The sequence below is a fragment of the Tauraco erythrolophus genome, chromosome 18 (assembly GCF_009769465.1).
Source record: "Tauraco erythrolophus isolate bTauEry1 chromosome 18, bTauEry1.pri, whole genome shotgun sequence".
NCBI lineage: Eukaryota > Metazoa > Chordata > Aves > Musophagiformes > Musophagidae > Tauraco > Tauraco erythrolophus.
Window position 1 is genome coordinate 17,618,397 of NC_141482.1, and position 23,031 is coordinate 17,641,427.

At 49.8% G+C, this 23,031-nt stretch overlaps 1 protein-coding gene across 4 annotated transcripts; it reads right to left on the reverse strand.

The window, feature by feature from the left end:
• Positions 1-1,833: 1,833 nt before the first annotated feature.
• On the reverse strand, positions 1,834-21,493 carry NCOA5 (nuclear receptor coactivator 5). Of its 4 annotated transcripts, XM_086622734.1 has the most exons (9): positions 18,004-18,368; positions 17,372-17,479; positions 13,385-13,451; positions 9,583-9,897; positions 9,198-9,313; positions 8,873-8,999; positions 6,517-6,716; positions 4,237-4,560; positions 1,834-3,823 (listed from the first exon to the last, which is right to left on the reverse strand). In XM_086622734.1, exons 1-9 carry the CDS (start codon positions 18,164-18,166, stop codon positions 3,177-3,179), a joined length of 2,067 nt encoding a protein of 688 aa, XP_086478860.1. In that variant the 5' UTR covers positions 18,167-18,368; the 3' UTR covers positions 1,834-3,176. The 4 variants fall into 4 exon arrangements, with proteins under 4 accessions (XP_086478860.1, XP_086478863.1, XP_086478861.1 ...); XM_086622737.1 differs by lacking the exons at positions 17,372-17,479; positions 18,004-18,368 and adding an exon at positions 21,448-21,493; XM_086622735.1 differs by lacking the exons at positions 13,385-13,451; positions 17,372-17,479; positions 18,004-18,368 and adding an exon at positions 10,353-10,695.
• Positions 21,494-23,031: the final 1,538 nt, after the last annotated feature.

The following is a 23,031-nucleotide window of genomic DNA, read 5'->3' on the forward strand; positions in this document are numbered from 1 at the left end:
TGGAGCACCTTTCTGCCGTTCCGCCTTGGTGAAGACAGTGTCCTCCTCCGGTAGACATGCAAGTTCCTCCTTGGCACATGTGCAGACACGTTTCGGTTTTTGTTCCTGACAGGAAGGTCTTGACGTCCAAGTTCGTCCACAGGCAGGCTGCTGCCAGGAGCAGCGCTGAGCAGGCGCGACCCACCGGGCCGGTGGGACGGCAGCGTGGCCCGCAGCGGGTGCAGGGCAGGCACAGCCGCAGCCGCGCTTGGCCAGCGCGCAGCACCAGGCCAGCGACGGCAGATGCACTGGTTCCTGTGGTGGGAACGCGGAGCCGGGAGCTGCCCTGTCCCTGTGCGCCGGGCAGGAGCAGGTCCCCGCCTGCGGCAGTGGCTCACGTCACTGCAGCTGCCACGCAGTATGGAGAACAAGATGGCATTTAGGGGAGGCGCTGGCAGCGTCCGGCCAGGGCCGGCACTGGTCCGTGGCTGGACGACAGGAAGGACCAGACACTGCACAAGGGTAAGAGTTGCACTAGAAGAGTCAAGACCCTCCTCTGTGTAGCAGGACTAAAAACTGGCAGAAAGACCGAAAGGTCTGACACCTGCTGGTGACACCACTTTCTGTGCTACATGTGCAATATATTTGTTATGAATGTTACCACGAAGTCAGTTCATTCAATACTCTTCTAATCACTGTAGCTAGGTGTTCTACGTCCATCCAGGTGACTTTTATTCGAGTGCAATATTTCGATAGACATGTAGTGACCTAGTACGCTTTGTGTTTTAGAGAATCTGTGTGCAGAGCAATGCAATTAAGTTTAAAACCTTGTAAATAAAACAGGTTGCAAAACAAAAAAAAAAAAAAGAGAAAAAAAGAGTATTAGGCTTGCATTTAATTTCTGTGTTTCAGTATTGTGCATTAGGCCACCTCAGTACAGACCCTGTGTTCTCTGTGCAGGTATTAATGGAGGAGTGGCTCCTCGGCTGTTGAATGCTCCCTGTTAATGCTTTACTGCTTTAACTGTATCCATTTTTCTAGACTCCTGTCTGCACAAAATGCAATAAACGATTTTATTACACCCTTCACTACTTGCATGAGGAGTTTTCACTTGCTTCCAGGACTCCACAGCTATTTTGCACTCAGCTGCTACCATTTCCGTAACACGGAGCAAAAGCAGCAGGTTGCAGATGGAGCAAAACATCAGGAGAGGAACAGCTTCTCCCACATGCAACAGTTCCCATGCTTAAGCTCGCGCAAATTTCTGATCCCTCCAGCAAAGACGATTTACCTGTCTGCGGGGCTGTGGGGACAGGGAAGGGGACTGGAGGAAAGGTGGCAGACAGACGTACTGCCACCCCATGTCAGGTCGTGTAGCAACAGCAGCAAGGCAGGCCGGCGCTGAACGCACGGCGACGTGGAGCCCAACTTCAGGCAGCAGCTGTGCCATGAGCAGCAGCGGTGGCACCGACACGGCGCACGCCCTCCCCTCCACCCCCAGCAGCCGGAGGGGCTTCCGACCTCTCACACCAGCCCCTGGCACACGCTGCTCCAGCGCGCAGGTCCCTTAATGGGCACGTGGGCTGCTCTGCCCAACATCATCCAGGTTCTCTGCGAGAATAAGTATTTGTGAGGTACTTTAAACCCCAAGTGCTGTAAACGGAGACAGATTACAGTATTCTCGCTGCAGGTCACAGTGAGATTCACACACTTTCCGCTTAGCATCCAGCGCTGGCCAGCGTCTGACACAGCTTATCTGGAAGAAGAGAGTAACGGCAAACGCAGTGGAGTAATGTTTTCCGGTAGTATTCAAGCTGTCAAGTGTCAAAAATGCAACAAAACGTTTTTCCTGCCTTTTTATTAAAAAGTAATGTCCTCTTGTTAACAGCACAGAGAGAAAAAAAAAAAAACAAACAAAACAACACAAACCACCTGGGACAAAGAAAATCTTCCACTCCAAGAACACTGCTTTCTTAGTTCCTGTTGGTTCTCTGCAGGAAGCCTACAGACTCTAAGAAGGCTGTGATGGGAGGACCACATAATTAGAGATGTTTTGTGTTCTGGTATCAAAGTATGTTACTGGTTAAAAACGTGGTGAAGAATCACTGACCGATTTTCCACTCAACTGTCCACTGCAGCTACCAAAGTGTTGAAAAAAATGTATAAAATTATGGTATTGCATCTTGGCACTGCATCTCCACCTTAGATGGACAAAACACCAACCCAACAGTGAGATGAAGTTCCAGAGCGCAGACACTCACCGCCTGGTAACTCACTTCCCACGGGAGGCCCAGCAGCACAACAGCGTGGCTGTGGCTGGGCTGTTGGGCTACAGGAACCAACCGTCCCGAAGCAAGATTGTATGAAAAGGAAATTTATACACCAAATTTAACAGACTGATCTTAACACTGACTACTTGGTGCAGGATAACTGATAGACCATTTGCAATCTCTGCCTTGGCTGGAAGCTCGTTTCAGATCTACCACGGCATTCGGACCAAACCTGTCTGTTTTCGTGAGCTGGGCGAGGTGAGGAGCATTCCTCTGCCTCATGCTGCCGGGACACGACAGTCCGGCAGCAGAAGGACCAAACGGCATGGTCCCGGGCTACCGAGTACCTGTCAGGCATGTGCTTCCTGAGCTCAGCTGCTAGTGCTACCACTGTACTTTCCCACTGGCTTATACAACATTAAAGAAATAAAAAAAATTTCAAAGAAAAACAGTGCCCGTTCCAAAAAGGGGGGTCTCCAAGAAGGCCCAGTCAGGGTACCGCTCTGTTCAGTCCTGTTTCATTTCCTCACCACTGACCCCAAACTACACTAAGACCATTCGGTGAGACCAGACTGCACCGCAACATGAAGATGCACCAGCTACTGTGAGTGGGGAAAACGCAGAAGGGCTGTCATGGCAGCAGCTTCTGGGACTGGACAGAATAACCAATTATCCAAAGTGGCTCTTAGCACATCCTGCCACTGAGAGAACAGAGCATCCTTCTCCAAACACCGCTAACCAGACCAAGGTGAGGAAGGGCAGCACTAGCAACAGTCAGCAGCAATGCTGCTGAGGGTACACTCTCACCAAAGTGGAGAGGACATGCACATCCAGGGGCGCTTGTCCCGTGTCAAGGACAGGAGACTCTTTACACAGCTATAAGTATGGAATGGCAAAGGGAAGGGGAAAGGGCCCGACAGCTCAGCTCTAATAGTGTCGCTGGTAGGAACCCATAGGTTGCTGGGCTGAAGATCCTGCTCGCCCCTGGGCCACAGTTTGGCTCACTAGGTGGGAGAGTGCAGGACCACTCTGGATAAGGGTGTCCAAGGCTTTCTGTACACTTGGGTTGTCAAAGTTGATACCAGAAGACACTGGCCTTTGAGCAGGTACATTGCCAGGTGCAGGGAGGCGGTTTTGGTGCTGACCATAGAGCGACTGAGCCTGCGGAGGAGCTCCAGGTCTTGGACTTGCATTCCTTGAAGGGCCTTGGAGAGCAGGAAGCTGCGTGCTTGGAGTCTGCAATCTCTGCTGAGCCTGGTTTAAATTTCCAGCACTCATCTGTGCTGATCGGGCCTGACCACTGGCCACGTTGGCAAAGTTCTGGTTCGGAGTGCTGCCTGAGGTGCCCGCAGAAGCTGCAGAACTGCTGTTTGCTACAGCAGCTGCTGCCCCGCTGTTGAAGAGACTGAGGATTTTTGCTTGAAGCTCCTGCTGAGGATTAGAAGAGGACACTGGAACAGAAGGAGCAGAGACCAGAGGCTGTGAACCCTGATGAGCCTGAGAGCTTGGAAGGCTGGACTGGCTACCCAGAGATGATCCTGAAGGTGCTCCCAAAGACTGTCTTGACATGGATGCTGGAAGAGAAAGGAAAGAGGGTTAAAGCTCTGCAAATGCCCTTGAAGGAGCACCTAAAGAAAACTAGTGAAACAGCTACTGAAGGTACAAGCACCAATGAACACCCACCCTCTGAACAGGAGAGCTGCAGAGCTCAGGGGAACCCAAACCACTCAGCAGAACTGCTGCCCTTCCTGTAGCAGACAGACCAGTTATGGCAGTCCTGTGGTTTCCCTGAGAGAATCCAATACAAAAGTTCTTTCGCATGAAAGATCTCAATCGTCTCAGGACTCCCAAGGACACGTCCATCTCCATAAAGCGAGGAAGTTACGACACCAGGACTCCTCCGCAGTTCCAGGGCTGTCTTCAGGTCCCAGCCCAGAGGCCCACACACCTTACGATTAACAGCCTTGCCTGGGGCTGAGACACTTACCCTGCAGAGAGTCACTGCTTCCCCGCAATAACCGTTCCTTCCGGTCTCTCAGGTAATTAATCACTTTATCCATCTCCTCAGCAGTCAGATAGCGATTGTCTGCCAGCAGGTTCAAGAGAGTCTGAATCCCGGGAGGGTGACCTCCTCTGACACCCTCCTCGGCGGGGGGCGGCCGCTCCCGCTCCTGCAGAACCGCTTCATCTGCCATCTTGGCAGCCTGCCGGGCGATCTCCTCGCACTCCTTCTCCCGCGACTCTGTTTTGTAGCGCTCGTAATTCCTGGCCACCAGCACCATGGCATCAGCCTGGGGCATGTTGCGGTGTTCTGTGCAAGGAAAAGAGACGTTTTAAGCAACGGGAAGCGATGCCGACAGGAGGTGCCGCGGCGCATGCACGCCGGCACATCTTACCCAGCAGTCTACGCCGCTGCAAGCGTAGACTTGGGGCTTTCCAGGCGCACAGCAACGGTTTGATTTCTTAAGCCCACAAAAGGCTCAAGGCTATCACCCAGCAAGGCCATCCTTTTCTTCCACAGCTGAGAGCTCTGAGAAGATACTTTATCAGCCCAAGAAATATCTGTCTGCCTCTCGCTCAATTAAATGGGAAAGCAGCTCCCTCTACCTCTCACATAAATTCTTTGTGCTCCAAGAGGAGACAGTTCCAGCCATTCTACTGCTAAAGCCTTGGACAGATCCAGTGAAGGCTGCTGAAGCTTCCCAGAGCAATGGGAATACTTTTTGGTTCCGTACTGCCAATGCCTTAATGTAAGACGTGTGTACGCAGGAGATGGGGAGGCGAGAAGCGCCGGTTCAAGGTCACTTTGCTGCTTATGTTTACTACTCTGAGGCAATAAGCAGCAATAAAGTCATTATCTAATACAACGAATAATAGTCAATTCCAACTTTTGTTTTTGCAGTTGGGTTTTGAAGTTTTTAAGGTCGTTATCTCCACTTCACAAAGCAGACCCGCAGGGAGACCAAAAGAGCCTTTACCTTCCAAAAAGTGACGAAAGCTCTGGGCACTTTTCACACCTGCAGATCATCAAATCCTGGCACCCTTTTCCTCGTAACAGGAAACAGGTTCGTTTTAACATTGTGCTTTGCACAGCTGTGAAAGAGTTCCCTGAGACTGACACAAACGCAAAGGCGGCTGCGTGTGGTCCGAGTGAGCGTATTTAACGTCTAGAAAAGAGCTGTGGATGAGCTGATGACTGAGCTTCTTATCGGATCTCACACATCGTTAAGTCTAGTAAAGAAGAGAAGCTTTGGTGGGAGGACGGGTGTTAAGCCAAAGGAGTTAAGAGTAAAAACCCAGGGCAGTGGAAAGCCCAGTGAAAGCGTGCGTGAGCTGCGCTTCTGCAGGAAATGAGGGAACCCTCCTGTCACATCTGCATCCCACGTTAGCAGGCACCAGGCTGCTTCAGTCGGGAAGCACACAACCCAGACTGTGCATTCAGAAGCTCGCTCTCCCAGATGAACCTCACAAAACATTACTTGAGAACCAAATAAGGGAGAAATAACCTTCAAAAGCTCTGCTGCGGTCAAACAAGCCACCCGCGCAAACAGAGTATGTGAACAGGCCCATGATCAGAGGAAAAGGCTGCTGTTCACAATCACAGTCTGACAAGACTTTACCTACACCTATCCTCATACTAACAACCACCAAGTCATGCCTTGAGATGGAAAGTGATGTGACAAGTGTAAATGGCACTAAAATGATAAAAATGCAGAGCATGTACACCAAATCACTTCAAAGTTGTATCTTTTCATAACTCTTCTCAGCTTCACAAGCAGATCTTTACCTTGACCGAATATGCTATCCTAATTCTGTTTTCCTTAAGCCACATTTGGTTTTACAATCTGTCCTGTATTTTGTCACATTCCAAACATGCTCTCTTTGAGAGCAATAAGTGATAAACTGAGGTTGGACTGGTATTACTCAGGAATCTACCAAGGCAATGCAGTCATTTCCAGAGCTGGGGTTCATGACCTGCCCTAAGATGCAAGGGCTGGTGACGTCAGGTGTCAAGAACGCAGCTGAGATTCTCTCTTGGCAGAAACTGGACAGTCCTTTTCACAAGGGACAAATAAAGAATGACGGAAACTCGTAAATAATGCTATTCACATTTATGACAGGGTGTCAAGTCATTAATAACTACTTTTGTCACACTGAGGATGAACTTTGTCCTGTGTGATTCTGTTTGACATGAAGTGTTCTAAAGCAGCACTTTGAGCCATTCAGAGTGACCACAGAGCTACGCAGCCTATTGAGACCTCAGTACCTTGTGGGGTGCCAAACATGATGTTAACAGTGCAAGAGCGGTGAACTTGATGCTGCTGGGTGATGACAATGGCAAAAGGAGACCCTCCTCTGCTCACATCGTCCAGGGCTTGCGTCAGTGACATCTCTGTGTTGAGGAAGATCAGGTCCACTACCATGCCCAGATCCCGCACCTTCCGCCCCACTGACTCCGCGTACTCCCTACCACAAAGCAAAGCCAGAGTTTAGCAAGTCAGTCACATAAACAGAAACCCTGGCACATTCACCCTCTCCATCGTCTCAGATTCGCTTTCCTGATGGTTGCCAAACTTCGTCATATTGAACAGGACAGTATTAAAGCCATCTCATTACAATCATATAAAAGCCCTTATTTTGATCTGAATCAGTCGTTTCAGTTTAACTACAATAAATACAAATCAAGCCTTGGCTTAGCCGAGAAACAGAGTGTTTGCAAAGGGATTTACACCACTATAAATTTGCTTACATATAAACACGTAAACGTGTTTAAACTGAACTCATTAAGCGAGGTACTTTATATCTAAGGGGTACACAGAGCAGTCAACCTACACAAGTCAGGTACTGGTGCCACGTTCAGCACCTTAGCCGTTCAAATGCGCCTTATTCTAATTCACTGTAGCACAGACCAACTTCTGGCCTCGAAGATTAATTTTCAGAGGATAACTACCAATCCATAAGCATTCCCTTGAGTTCCAAATACATATTCTCTTGCTCTTTCGTTCTACTAGCTGCTTTCTGCTCTAACCCAGTATCAACACAGCATCTACGGATCAATGTTCCTGTATCTGCTGTCCTGCAGACTTCCCATTCCAACACAAACCACAGCTCACACAGCTGAGCTTAAAAGTTTTCAAGTCTTTTTTTAAGCTTACTATACTCAGTACCAAAACTGCAATACCGACTGCATTCTGATAAGTTTAGTCTGTGTGCACTCCCGTCTTTGGATGCCAACACCGTAGTGGTGACTAAAACCGTTCCCCTTTGGCAACTGTCCTTCAAGGATCTCTAAGCTACACTGATCGTGTATCTACGTCAACTGGGAGTCATCTTTCAACGGGTCTGCAGTAGGTGACATCAATGCATCAATACCCAAGATTTATTAGCATGCTCCAACTCTTAAGGTTTGTACCTGTTGAAGACCAAAACGATCCTTAGGATCTTAAGCTGATCCTCCTGTGTAAAATTCACCCTGTATCAAGTACAAAAACTTGTCGTCTACTAGAATATCTTCCAAAGACTTTTAGTCACCAAGGGATAAAGAATCTAAAATTTCCTTTCAAGATTTGTTCCAATAGGTTATCAGCTCTGTTAAATGCAAATCACAGAGTTTTCTTTTGTTTCGATCTCCTGTTCTGTCTTCTATCACCAGATCAGGCAAGCAGCAGCTCTCTCTTTCTGCCTCACACACAGAGCAAAGTTAAACAAAAGCAACTCCTGAGGTTTTTTCTGAAGATCTATGATTTATTTACATCTTTGCTATTTTTTGCTATATTTATTTTAAAGATCTAGACATCAGGCTGGTGCCTCCATTACGGCCCCCTCCCACTGTACCAGACACAGGTACACCTCTGTTCCCAACACAGTGCCTGCTCTCCAAATGAAGGACACACTAACACTTTTGACACACACACGTCCCTTTGACTCCTAAAATTGTTTCAAGTCCTTACAATCCAAGAGAAAGCACACTGTTCTACAGGGATGGCCTGCATTTTTGTTTCTAGATAAACAATCTTGCATTTAGCGCAATAAAATGACACTGTGTGCAAGTGGGGAAACCTCGATAAGTGTTCAGACTGTCATGTGAGATCACCCTGGTGACTACCCACACATGCTTTTGATATCATTTGTGACTACGTTCAGCTGTGAGGTTACATTCTCTTGCGCGCTGAATGAACGATATCGACTGGTATCTGACCTAGTAACCAACCTGACAGCAGCTCTGAAACAAGCACCCCCACAGCTCCACCCTGATGACTGCTCTGTACGATCTGCTGGTTGGCACACATTAGTAAGTTCCGTACCAGTCAGCCCATGAATAACAAGTACGGGCCACTATAACCTGTCATGACAGCAGGCTGGTAAGAAGAGTAGGTAGAAAAACATCAGAAGGTATAGCAATAGGTGACAAGAAGAAAATAAAAGTAAAGCAAGATACAACATCGCTCCATCTCATCAACAAATATTCCCAGAACAGCAACAGAAGCTGTCGCTTTCTGAGGGCTCTAAAGCCACGCTCCACAAGAGCGACCTGTAAGACAAACAGCCTCAAGGCAGCAATAAGTTTAATTCCATTTTCTTCTATCATGCAATAATAAAATCATTCATAAATATTTTCTTACTTTGTCTGTTTATTCACCACTATCACAGAACAATCCACAGGTCTCTCTGCATCAAAACGTCTCTTGATTTCCTCGTAGTACTGACGGTATAGCTCCTCTCGGCGCCGGTCCTCACGCTTCAGACGGTCTGAAAACAAGCCACGGGGACAGAACAAATAACGCCCTTCGGACCTGCGTGGAGCAATGAGCTGCACGCAGCCAGTCTGTCTGAAGTTCTGAACCAGCCAGCATCACAGAATGCAACGCACCTGGCGCTGCAGGCATCTCCCGCACCCTCCCAGAGGGAGAATGTGAATCTGCCCACTGCAATGTTACCGGTACTCACCTTCCGAATTCACTGGTGGTCTATCAAAATGCTCTTTGTAACGGTCGTAGTAAGAATCATCCTTCCGCCGATAGTAGTCTTCAAGGCGGAGGTAACGGTCATAAGCTTCATCTCGTCTGCAACATTTACAGAAGAAGCAAGGATTTCCAGGCTCCAGCACAACCTCAGGCAGTAGCTCTGGCCAACACATCTCACACAGACCTTCCTCAGGTTTAATTTCTGAAGCACCCACCTGCTTCCCACAAGACACAAAGCAGGCACCCAACTGTTCCCCAGCCAGAGCAGTCTCTGTATCTTAAATGCCTGACACCACTCAAACCAGCGCATCCACCGAGGCAGGATCGCCATAAAAACACGTTGGCAAATACAATCCCACAGAAATTACCTGTACAAAGGGTCCCGGGGGTCTCTCATATCCCGTGGATCCCTGTATCGATCATACAATGGCTCCCGTGGGTCACGAAGATCTCTAATGTCACGAGGGTCCCGCAAGTCTCTCGGATCCCTGATATCCCGCAGGTCCCGCGGGTCCCTGTGGTCTCTTGCGTCACGCATGTCTCTAGCTCGAATGTCTCGAGCGTCTCTGGAATCTCGCCCATTTCTACCATCCCTGCCATCTCTGGGGTCTCTCCGTGGGCTCCCCCGAAGAGGGGAGCGGTCGCGTCTGGCATCTCGGCCATCCCCGTAGGCATACGGCTCTCTGAGGAAAACACCAGGAAAACTCCATTAGCCTGCTAACAACACAAGCACTCTTACCCCTACATCTCTTACCTGAGGCACCAAAGTGACCCTTCTCTCAGCAGCTGAATCCTCCCTCCTATCCCACAACAACAAGAATTGCCCGAAAAACACATTTGTGGAAGCAGCCTGGAGAAGCTGCTTAATTCTGACATTTATCATAGCCAAACAAGACCCAGAAATCTCTTTAATGGAGCATCACTAAAAGTGTAGAGCACCTGCAGAAGTGGTGAACAGGCACCTCAGAAACCACCATTTCAAAGCCTCCAACGTTAGCCACAGATCATCTACCAAAGATGTTCTTGCAAACTATTTGAGAGAATTCAAGGTGCTGGAGAGCCTAATACTCAGAAATACGTAACATCCAGGAGCGTTCAAGGGATCCGTTAAATTCACCAGTCAACGACAGCAGAATACCTGAAATAATTTGTTACTGGCACACGATTAAAAAGGGATCTTGTTGTGACCAAAGACACTGTAGGTTCCATGGTGCGGTTGGGTTTGTGCTGCTGGTAGAACGCAATAGTAGCTACCACTGTCTCCTGGATTTGAAGGTATAGTTTCCGTAGAAAGCCAGTCTTATGTTTATGATGCCCTGTGTTAAGAGGGTGCTACACCCAACCAGCACGGCATCCTCAGCAGCAACAGGCTTCTCTGTCACATCTGAATGATCCATCTCATTCAGACTTTGTACCACACTGTCTTCAGAGGCAAGGAAGAATAACACTCCAGTCTTCATCTTTTCCCAAAACAGTAGGGTTTTTTTCCACATCATTTTTTGTTTTCCAGAAAAAAAAAAAAAACTTCACTGTAGTCTAAGCCAAACATAAAAAAAATCTTGCAGAGCAACTACTGAGCTTCACGAGTTTGGAATGTTCTTTCCCCAAGATACTGACAACCATTAGAAAAAAAAAAAACAGCTTTTTGAATCTTTTTATTTCCAAAACTTGACAGACTTTGAGTCCTCTATCAGCCTAATCTAGTTTATGTAAGATAAGCAGAACATGTTTGCTTCCACCACAGCGCATTCACGCAGTAGTCACCCGGAGAGACCTGTGGGAGCAGCGAGTCAGAGGTGCCCAAGTTCAGTGTCAGGTGGAGCAGACAGTACGAGGTGGGTGTGCAGAGTCTGTGCCCGGACTTCGGTGGTTACACACCCAGCTGTGCCGGGGGATGAAAACAGAGACTGCCAGCGCTCCTGCGTGTGTCAGGTACAAAACGGATCTTGGGACAAACTACAGTGTTGCCACCAAGAGCACATAGAGCCTCCTCCTGTAAAAGAAACGTCATATTTGCACACAAACAAGCATTAACTCCCTCAGCACCCTGGACACACTCATCCACTTCTTGTTTGTGGTCTGCATTGAAACCACATCCCGTGAGAGATACACGTCATCACCCCTTCACCCCGGCCTACAAGGAATGATGGCAGAAGCTCAGGGGAAACTTCTGATTTGCTCTAACATGCTGAGTAACTGATCTTTCTGTAGCTGTAAGACTACATAGCAAAACAGCCAGATGCAGTGTAATTGTTTGGCATATGACATTTATTCCAGCTGGAGCGATGGTGACCAGAACAGGCCATACTCATTAGCTGCAGAGACAGAGATCCAGATCTAACAACACGCAACTGCCACAGAAGCACAGACGTGGTGCGGGTCCCCTCTGCGCCTGCATCGCTGCCCTGCTGCTTGTGGAGAGGCAGCAGCACGGAGGCACAGCAGCCTTCTGCTTCCACGCCTGTCGCCACGGTCCGACTCCTGACACGTCAGCACTGCTGCCCGCATCTCCTCAGGACTCGGTACCGCCAGCCGGGCACCACGGCTCACAGTGCAGCGTGGGGCTCCGCACCCCAGCACTAGCAGCTGTTGTTCACATGCCTGCAGCGTGGTCCAGAGTCCATCATCCGCTGTCGGAGCACTCACAGCCCTGCCCAGGGCTTGATGTCTGTGATCTTGTCTGTGATCACCTGTGCCCACAGTGCTGCTCAGGACCTGGTGCTAGTGACACCGGATGGCCACAGTGTCTGCAGGGCCAGCTGGAATCCAGTGCCTGTCACAGCGGCATCAAAGCCTTCAGCAGCCGTGGCAGTGGTTCAGTCCACAGCCCGGCACCCACAGCACCACCGCCCACAGCTCACACACCTCTGGTGCTCCTCATGGCCCAGGACATGGGCATCTGCCCTTGCACACATGCAGGATGACACAGGTCCCAATGCCTATAGCATCAGTGCCTGCTGCTCGTTCCTCTGCAACATGGTCTGAGGCCCAAGACTCACGGCACAGGTGCCTGCCTCTCACACCCGCAGTACTGCCCGGCACCTTCAGCGCCACTGAGGCCAAAGACACGCCATTAGTGCTCACTGCTCAGGTACTGGCAGTATTCTCAGGGTCCTCATGGCAGCACTGAGCACACCTGACACTGCTCAGGCCCAAGGCTTGCTGCCTCTGCAAGCACATCTGGTGCTGTGCAGGGTAAGGCAGCTCACACAAAAGACCCAGATGATGCCAAGGACTGCAGCTACTCATTCTGGTTTTCCGTGGTAGGTGTCTTGCTAGTTGCACTTTTTCCTCGGTTTTGGTAATTTAACAGGTCGAGTTAGTAGAGCACACCAGACATGCGAGAGCTTGATTACCTTCAAGTTCAACTTTCCTTTGCGTGGACAGCTTTACAGTGCAGGGATAGAAGAGGCACCCCTTATACCACACTGTAACCACAGCACGTCTTCATGTGCTCATAGGAATGCCATGGAAAGGAAACTGAAGTCGTTTTCCTGTGACAGCACAGTCCATGTCTTCTCCACTTGCCTGTGACTTCACACACAGAGGATGTGCAGGAGCTGCACACACTGTGCCTACCGAGGGGTGGGAAACCAGGAGGAGCGGGCAGGTACAGGTCACTCTAAACAAGAGAAGGGGACTGGCTCCAGGCACTGACAACGCACGTACACGTGCAGGCGGGACCGCGCAATAGAGATGCTTGCTCTGTCTTGTGCTTCGCTCACGCGCTCTTTTCCAGTCTCGTTTCAGCACTGGAAGCTTTTGACATCGGAAGAGGAAAGATCCGAAAGTCCTCTGCAGCATGGCACTGGGAATGCTAGAGCCCCTCGGTGTTCTCTAGATCTGCCTCGGCTTGTCTGGCACTCAAGGCAGGAGCAAACATCACGTGTGTTCTTCCTCACAAGCCTCCTACAACCTGTGCTGCAAAACACAACGCTCAGCTGCGGTAACGGCAGCAGACACGAGGTCTCCCTCGTGCCTCCTGAAGTGTCAGCGCCAGAAGGGCTCCTCAAGGCGGAGCGGCCACGTCCCGACTGTCTCGCTTGAGCATCTCCGTTTGAGTGGGGAGGTGGCGGTAGGGAAGAGACACAGACATTTAGAACAGGCCACTGGCTCGTGCCCTAAGAGCCTGACCTTCCCAGTATAACTCACTGCTTCCAGGTACTTTACCTTCGTGCCGGACTGGACCTTGATGAAGCCTTATTCATGTTTCTTCTTTCCACTGCTTTTTTAATATCTGTAAAGAATAATCAACCCATCTGTTCAATGCTATGGAACAAAAAAAAGATCATCAGCACAATTCAAACGAAAGCAACTTAAGCTCAACAACATCCAGATGGTGCAAGAAAATCCATTCAGCAGAGAGACATTGTCACTTTGACAATTTTTTATTAAGTTTAGATAGTACAATGTAATGAAATTTTCATGGATTTCTATGACTTCGAAATAGGGTGGACCGCTTGGGTGAAGTTTTAACCCTTTACAGTCAGGCCTACATCCAGACTCTTCATTCCATAAGAGAACCTCTTTCTTCTGCAGTCTATGAGCAAGCAGAAAGCAACTCATGGACTCTAGGAGAAAAAAGCAGAGTCTGAAAACCTCTGAGAGAGAAGCTGATGGCCAGTACAGTCTTATGTTCACAGCCAGTCCTGCTCCATGGAGCATGCCGCTACCCTTGTGGAAAATAATCCAAGGGTTCTCAAGTGGCACGCACAACTGCGTCCCAAGGGACTGCTGCAGTGTTAAGTTGTACAGCCCCCACCACTGAGGAAACAGGATCCGAAGAGCCTGAAGCACAAGCTCCTTACGAAGTCAACATGGTGCACGCAGAACACCACTGTTAACATGATGCAAAATGATGCAACAGATCAGAAATTTGATAACTGGTTGGCTTCTGAGCATCTCCATGAAAAACACCATGAAGTGAAATACAAAGAAGTAAGAGCTGAAGAAACAGAGTCTTGTCCTCAACCAGAAAAGAAGTTGCCCAGAACTAGCAGGGACCATATTGTTCTAGTGTGAAGAAACAGAGCCTTCCGTAACCGCTGACTGAAGAGGCAATAATGTACTGAAGGGGGGCAAGAACAAACAGAAATGACTTCAGACATTTTACTCTGATAACCTTTTAAGGAAAAGAACAAAACAAACTTAGGTCCTACCTGCTCCCTGAGAATGTATCGACAATTAAAATTTCCTATTAGTTATTTACACGAACTACTTCCAAAGCTCTCGTGAGTGAATAAACATGCCACGAGGTCTTTGGGCAGAAGCAGTCTTAACATCTTCTGTAACTTCCCAAACTACCCTCAATTCTTATTTTAATCTTGAAATTCATGAAAGGATTAGTTCTAACTTTTGCTCTTCTTGTCAGTCAAGCAGCAGCATGTTCTCTTCTGGGGAGGAGGGGAGAGGCAAGTGCCACCTGAACATTTGACTACAACATTCTCAGGACCACGAAGCAGTCTCTCCGGGACCAAACACAGCTGCACTGTCTACTGTCACAAACAAAATTTGATGGGCATTTGTCTCTTACACAGTTTTACTCATTAAAGATATGAAAACACTTCTGTGCATTTGTGGAAGCATTAGTATAATGCCACACTGGAGTTAAACTCTCTCAAAGCCTTTTACCTAATTGTGTTATTAGCAATTACATTTAGTATTCAGACTGTGTAACTGAAGCAACTGTTCTTGCACATCTTTTTTTTAGTTGAGAATTGCCCCCCTCCCCTTAAAGTCAAGCGTTATCTTTAAGCAAGACACTATCTGCTTTCTTTGGTTTAAGATTATTTTTATTTTCTGTTTTAAGATGCCATTGCAGAAACCTATTAAGATTTTTACACTCAATACCACACATTTCTTTCAAATTAAAAAAAGTATTTCAATCAGAACAAAAATATTTTAGTAGAAGAAAAAAAACACCTTTGGCAGGGATCCTTCTCTTGTGCAAAACAGATTTAATAACATTTTATTCAATGCCAGCAGCATTTACAGGTTAAGTATTTGAACACTGACAAAACTTCAGAGCAAGAAAAAAAGTCTTCTGTCATGTAGGATTTTGAGATGGCAAGGCCACTGTAATCACAGTGTAACCTTCTAAATAAACACAGGTGACAAGAGTTTCTTGAATCACATTCCTAGCTCAGTGCAGCAGTGGCACTGAACTGCAGCTTCTCTTTTAGCAAAACATCCAATTCCAATTTAAAAGTCTCCAGAGCACAGAAACCACCCAAAGCTCCAGCAAGTTACTCCAGAAGTTACCTTGCTGTTAAAGAAAACTATTTATTTCTGTTTAAGGACTTGTCAGACCTACACCTACTCGATTAAAAGTCGCTTCTCTCCAGGTCTGTCAGACAGATCACACCACTCCTACACCTTGAGGCTTTTGCCAGGGCTTGTTCTTCAGCTCTTTTAAGCCTTCTTCAGATTTTTCTGAGACCTCTCCAATTTAGCATTATCCTTTTTGAACCAAGTACACCAGAACTGAACACAATATTCCAGCAGCAAAACCCCACAGGTACCAAAACCTCCCTCCTCACAAATTTGTGTTTCATCCAGCTAAGGATGGCAAAAGCACTCCAGCTGGGTGCAGATCTTCCCGTTCGGCTTTACTGCAAGCTCAGCTCTGCCTGCATCCAGCTTCGGAACAAGTCCAGGTCATTTCGCTATCAGCGACTCAAACTTCATTATTTCATTCTCTCTCTAAAACATGATTGTTTGTTTTCTTTCCAAGTCACTTATAAAAGCACTGTATGACCAGGAACCAATTTTTTCCAGAACATCACTCAAAGCACTGAGAAATTCTGTGTTACACAGATTCATCTGAAACCCATTTAACCCTATGTTGTTCTAGTTCCTTAATCAAATCAAACCTCTTACAGAAGTCTTTTACATCAACACTGCTCCTTTCAGCCATGAAATCAGCAGTATCAAAAGCGTAAGTTAGTTCGACCGGATTTATTTTGATTGGCATTAATTAATTGACTTCTTACTGGGAGTCAGGTGAAAGAATCCCGTTGTTATGAGGGGCTGATGCCAGGCTCATCCCGCTTACGCTGCCTGTCGGCACATCTGCAGCACTCTGCTAGGTCCCTGGAAACTCCCTAGTTTTCCAAGGCTTGTGGAAAAACAACATCAATAGCCTAGGCAGGTCTTCATTGCACTGAGCCTCACAGATGTCAGATTTAATTTTTTGGAGAGGTGTAGTTTTGGTAGCTGCTGTTTTAACTTTTTCAGTTTACTGTTGAAATGGAAATTATATTAACACCACCTCTGCCTCTTCAAAAACAGACAGCAGAAACTTAACCAAAGGCTAGGTGGTCAGAAATCTTATCACTTCCAGACAGGTACACCTTCGCTTCAAAACAGCTGCAGTTGGTCCTATTTAGGCTTCCAGAGTTCAACAACGCTGGCTGTAACTACTTGTATCCTTCTGCCCTCCTATCTGCCTCCATTGCCACGCTCAGGCTTGCATTTGCGACGGCGTACACACCTTCCCACACCTTACTATTTATTGCTCCTTTCCTTCCTTTCTAAGTCAAACTGTTGTTCCTCAAATTAGCACGGGCCTACGAGTAATTTTGCTTGCGTTTAATAGATGACTCTCAGATTTCTAACCATTCATTTCTGTTTAAGTTTGCTCCCAGTGTATTTAAGAGAATTATTTTCATCTCTATGAAAATGGCCTTTTTAAAGCCCCTAATATTTATAGCACTACTTAGAGACTGATTTCACATATGCAAAAAAATCCAAGTGAAGATTACTTATCTAAGAATCCACTAAGTGCTGTGATAAATTCCTCTGAAACTGTCCAGATGAAGCCCAATATTGGTTTAGAAATGTTTTTAAGACTAGGTGCACAAGGTTTCAGTGACCGCTTTCCAGGGCCTACATGCTGAACAGTTTCTTACACAAGATAATGGAGCTTAAAAACAAGCTTAAGAAGACCCAGGCAGCAAGAGAGCACACTGCAGGAGAACCACGCAGCACTTGCGGCACGTAACTCGGAAGGCAAATACGTACCCAGTGAGAGTGATTTTAGACTCAGGCCAGGCAAGTTTCACACAGTGATCTTTCCAGAGAGCTTTAAACCAAAAGCACTCCTCTACCAGAACGCATGCTGGGGTCAGTAGGAGAGCACGGATCAGTTTTCCTTACCTAATCTATACCCTTTATAAAGGCGACCCTTCTCACCGTCCAGAGCAGCCTGGGCATCTTCTAGACGGTCATACTGCACGAACCCATAGCCATGGTACATGCTGAGGGCTGGAAAAGTTAACAGCAGGGCAAGACCAGTTACAACTACGGGACAGCACTAACCCGCACCCCGGCCATCACACAACCCCACCAGAGGAGCACGCACAGGGGCTCCACCCAGAAACCACTATGCGAGTTTCCTGGGAAAACCAAATCTACCAGGATCAAAACGCAGAGCCTAAAGACTCTGAGACACATTTCTTAGATGGGCTTCCTTCTGACAAGGCAGTGACCACAACGGAGCCCATGCAGTGACCAAGAGACTATGAAGTCACTTGAAAGGGTACTGTGACATCACGCTGCAGCCCCAAAAGCTGCCATATAGCAGATATACACGCATTAAGTTCCGGCTGTACTGCAGGAATCACTTTTTCAGAGAAAACGCAGAGAGACAAAATTACCATTAAAAGGTCACTACTTAGGAACAACATTAGTCACTCCTCTCATCATCATCAAACAGCATTTGACAAGCATGAAAGTTATATTTCTCACTGAATTCCCAGCCACAAAAAGGCGTAAGATAATATACTAACCCCTGATTTTGCCATATTTTGAAAATATCTCTTCCATTTCTTCACGACTCATGTGGTCTGTGGGCAAATTGCCGACAAAAAGTCTTCTCTCTAAATCCTGAGGATTGGTGCTGTTAGTGAAGTCGCTCTGTTTGATGCTATTGCTCTTGCGTCCTCGAGCCATTTTGCTCTCGTTCCAAATCCAACTCTTCGCAAAAGAGAAAAACGGCCATGCATATAATTTCAATCCATGACATTAAAATTAAACTGGAACAAGATTAAACTTAAACAGCTTTGCAGGCTAGAAGCCACCTGGGTCTGCTTGACGCAAACTTCACTCCAGAGAAATCTTAATACAAGGGATACAGGTCTGGCAAAAACACACACCGCAGCATTGTGGTTGAGCTTTTCTGTAATACGGGAAGGTAGTAAACCTAATTATTTTGCAGATAAATTTTACTGGTTTAATTCCCAACTAAGACACAAATAAAACTAATTTTTCCACTAAAACGTCTTAATTTCAAGCTTTTCAATACACTCATTGTTGTCATATCCATTTCTACAGTCCACTGGTAAGAAGCGTTGAAATTTATGCAATATTTTAATAAGTGGAAACACCCATCGCAACATTGCATAACAGGACCCAAATATTTCAATAGAGGCTTTGCACGAGACAGCAGGAAGCACTGCTTAAATGCTCTTGGATCACTTTACTAAGCGTGAAATCTTAGCTTTCTGCTACCAGAAAACATGGGGTTCTCATTCACACCCCTACAAACAGCACATCCTTGTCCTCACCAAGACATCAGCTCCCACAGAAGGCGGGTCCACAGCTGGGTATTTAATCCCCCCCACATAAATGCTGCACCACTTCCTCATTTCCCCCTGTGGCAAAAGTGCACTTCGTTAACCCCACCGCTGCAGACAAAGCTGGAGCAGTCCGCAACATCCACTGCACAAAATCACCCAAAGAATTACAGCAAAAACACCCACCAGACAAAAAGGCAACACAACAAACTCCAGCAAGCTAACAAAACCCCCCCACCAAACCCCACCCAAGAGACACTGTCTGCTTTAAAAGTCCCCATTACATAAAGCTTAAAAAAATGAAAAAAAACATGAAAAAAATGAAAAACACTGAAACTTTCAAGATGAACAAATGCAGGATGGGATTTTCTGTTTATAATATGCAAGAAAACTGGAAAAATAAAGCTCATGAAATGGAATATATCAACAGAAACTTCTGCTGTTAATCACAAGATGCCTACAACCGGACTCCCTAACAGCACCCTATATTCAATACAATTTAAAAGTAGCCTCTAAATAAACAAGTCAAATGTCCAAAAATGCACAATGATTTAACCTAAATACTTCTACAACATTTAACTGGCATGAAAAACAAATTCACTCCAGATTTGAGAAATAAAATTTTGAGTTTTGGTGGTGTGGTTTTTTTTTTTATTTATTTAAAAGATAATCAACTTTATACTCCTATCACTTTTCTCCTTCTTTTAGGAAACTCTGCACGGACAGAAGGCAGAGAACGTCCCCCAGTCTAATAAACCTTTTAAAGTGAACTGAACCGCCAGAACAGGGAGAAAGGAAAAAAAAAACAAACCACCAAACACCCAAACAAGAAAAAGCCATTTCTTCTACTGTATTTGCCTCAATCCTCCTTTACGTGTGTCCATACACACAGTTCTACTTTCCCTGTCAGAAGTACCAAATCTGTCACGTTTTTCGGTACAGAAGCACTAGATGCCTCTTCTATTCTACTACTGGAGCTCCAGTTCTCATCAGCTGAGGGGAAAGCTGTTTCCAAAATTCTCCCCAAATGATTAAGTAGCTATTAACCATGGAAAGACCCATCTAGTCCAAGTTCCCATTCAAAGCAGAGCAGCATCCAAGTTGGATCCAGCTGTCACAGCCTGCTCCAGCCAGGCTCCGAGCACCACCAGGGATGGGGACCTGGAGCCCCGTGAGCACCAGCTCGGGCAGCGCGACCTGTACATATGACCTTGGGACATCATGGGTACGCACAGCAAACGGGCATCGGCAAGACCTGGGGCTGCTGCTGGCAGGATGTTGCACTTTCAGTATAAAAAGCAGTAAGAAATTCCCTTTTCTTTTCCTTAAGGGTGAGGATAGTGGGAGGTGGTGGGGAGGAGGGTGCAAGAGCTTTCCATACGAAGAAAATCAGGGAACTATTTTTCTACTTGCAGGTCATCTTCATAACAAAGCAATGAATCCCAAACACTCGGACAGGTTGAATTACTAGAGAACTTTCATATAAGAGCAGGTACTGTCTCTTACTATTTTCTACTGGGTAGATCACCTAGTTAAGGGCCATTTAGTGATCACAAAACCAGAGTAAGTGAATGCTGTCCCAGCTTTAGGCACGCTGCACCAGGTGAACAACTAAATTCCATATTAAATCTTTTTCTACGAATGCAGCCAGAGAGGCCAACTACACACCTGGGCCACTTAAAGGTGCCAAAGCCCCCTCCCCACCCCCCCACCCGAAAGCGAGCACCAGGCTGAGCAGGTTCCTACAACAGGACAGCCCGTGTAATCTCATATGCCAATAAATCCTCTGGAGGTTAAAGCCACGTTTCCCTAAAAATCTTACATTTAAAACCAAAGATATCTAATAATAGCGCTACAACTTCAGAGAGCAAGAGGTTGCTGAAGTGGAACGCTGAAACTAATTCAACAGAAGCGAAACATCACACAGAAGTCTGCAAGAAGCCCTGGGCAAGGCAAAAAGAAAAAATAAAGCCAGCCAGCACAGAGAGGGACAGTGCTGAGTCCGCTCGCCCCAGCTCGCCTCGGAGCCGAGCCCCGCCGGGCGGCCGCCCCCCCCAGGGCCAGCCGGGCCGCTCTCGGGCAGCACTAACACCCACCGCCTTGGCGCTCCGCACCCGGGGCGGCGGGAAACGCCAGCACCGAGAACACGCTCAGCGCCTTCCCAAGGACCCTGCTGCTGCTGCGGGAACGCGAGCCGGGCTCCTGCAGCCACGGCTGTCCGGGGCCCCCCGCAGCTGCCCCGGCCGGCGCCCCGCCTGTGCCGCCGCTCACGGCCCGCTCGAGCTGCGGGGAGGGAGGCCCCACGCCCGGCCCTTCGCCGGCGGCCGCAGCTCCCGCGAGAGGCCGCCGGCGCTCCCGGGGCCGCGCTCCCCGCGCCAGCGGCACCGGCATGCCCCGCCGCCCATCCCGACTATGGACGAGGCTCTTTTCGGCTGCGTTAACCCCGCGCGCCGCCGTGCCGGGGTGCGGGCAGGCCCCGGCGAGCCCGCGCTCCGCGCCGCCACCTCCCGCAGGCCGCGGGACACGCCCGGCCCGGCGGCGCGGCCGGGAAGGACTCGACCCTCCAGGCGGTTTGCTGTGGTACGTCTTTTATTCGAGCGCGCCACGGAAAGCCGCGCCGCCCCCGGCGCCGCGAGGCCCGCCCGCCCGCAGACTTACCGCCGCACCGGGCCCGCTCCGCCTCAGGCCGCCACCCGCCAGGACAAAGGCGCCAACCGCCGCTGCCGTACGGCGCCGTCGCAAAGCGAAGAGGAAGTACCGCTGGGGCGGCGACGCCTCGCACTTTACGGCGCAGCGCGCTGACGTAGGCCCACCGCCATGCCTACCGAGGCAAGGGAACGGTACATGAGGCTGCCTGGCTCCCGGCATGCTCCGCGAGCCGCCGCCGCAAGGCACGCTGGGGCCTGTAGTCCCGCGGGTGACGGCGGCGCGAGGCCGCTAGGTGGCGCCACCAGACCCCGCGCGGGGCTGGGCGGCACCGGCACCGGGACCGGTACCGAGTCCGCGCTCCCGCCGCTGCCGTCGCACTCCCGCCAAGCGCGAAGGTTGGGCTCCGAGGCCGCGGCGGTGCCCGCAGTGAGCGGCCCCCGGGCTGCCGCCTCCAGCCGCGGGGCCCGCCCCGAGCAGCAGCGCCGGCCCCGACCGGCCCCGCTGTGCGGGCACCCGGCACCGGGGCAGGCCCTGCCGGCGGGCGATCCCGCGGGGCTCCCGCCAAAGCGGCTGCTGCCCGGCAGGGAGCACCGGGACCCGCCGCTGTGCTGCGGGAGCCGCCCCGGGGCCGGGAGCAGGGAGCGCTTGCCGCCCGGTGCGTGGCGGGTGCCCGGGGCCGTGGGGGCTTCCCAGGCTGGGCCCGCGGGAGCCGGGCCCAGAAATCCCCTCCCCGCCGTTGCCTCCCCGTCTCTGCCCTCGAGACTCCCCCGGGACCCTTCGCGCTCTCGAGCGTGTCAGTTTTGGGAAGTGACGGCACGCTGGGGAATCCAGAGCACGCGGTTCCCCGGCCGCGCGCCCCTCCGCCGCCCGCGGGAAAGCACGCTGCCCTCCGCTCCCGCCGGGAAAGCACGCTGCCCTCCGCTCCCGCCAGCCAGGAGCAGGAGCGGGAGTGACCCGGCAAAGGCCGCGGGTGGCCGGCAGCGCACAGCCACCAGCCTCCGAGCCGGGGCCGAGGCAGTGCCCGTGGCCGTGCCCGAAGGCATCGCTGCAGCTGGGCACAGCGTGGCCGCAGGAGAACGGGGCGGCAGTGCGGGCACAGCATGGCCATGGAGAGACGGAGCGGCAGCGTGGTGTGAGAAGCCACAGCTCCCTGCCTGGCTGCACGCTGCGCTGGCACGGGGAGCCCAGGGAACTTCCCTGGGAACTCCTGAGGGAACTGAGCCAGCAGCAGGTGGCTGGTCCCTTCCCATCTCCGGGCAGTGACGAGGGGCTCTCCGGGGCCACAGCTCTCAGTTACCGTTGGGAAAATGAAGTGAAACCTCAAACTTCTGCTCAGGAAAGAGCTCCCGGGCCAGAACACTTTTCCCAGCACGGCCCACCGCTGGCTGCCGCCTCTGCCAGCGCCTTGTGCACCCCGGGAAGGGGCAGGCAGGGCAGCGGCTCTGCGGGGCGGCAGGAGCCGGCTGCCCACCTCCGCGGCAGCAAGGCGCTCACGTAGAGCCACTGCCCAGGGACCCCCAGCCCCAGCGGCTCTGCGACACCCGGGTGGGCAGGAGGGCGGCCGGGGCCTGGGTGTCCCCGCAGCGACGGCTG

What these genes read in the sequence shown, in the direction of transcription:
- NCOA5 (XM_086622734.1), bottom strand. Translation starts at nt 18,166, where the DNA reads ATGGCTCGAGGACGCAAGAGCAATAGCATCAAACAGAGCGACTTCACT. An exon ending in GTGGTGAATAAACAGACAAA is followed by an intron (nt 6,717 to 8,872) that starts GTAAGAAAATAT and finishes GCTTTGTGGTAG; the next exon opens with GGAGTACGCGGAGTCAGTGG. An exon ending in AAGCAGTGACTCTCTGCAGG is followed by an intron (nt 3,824 to 4,236) that starts GTAAGTGTCTCA and finishes TTTCTCTTCCAG; the next exon opens with CATCCATGTCAAGACAGTCT.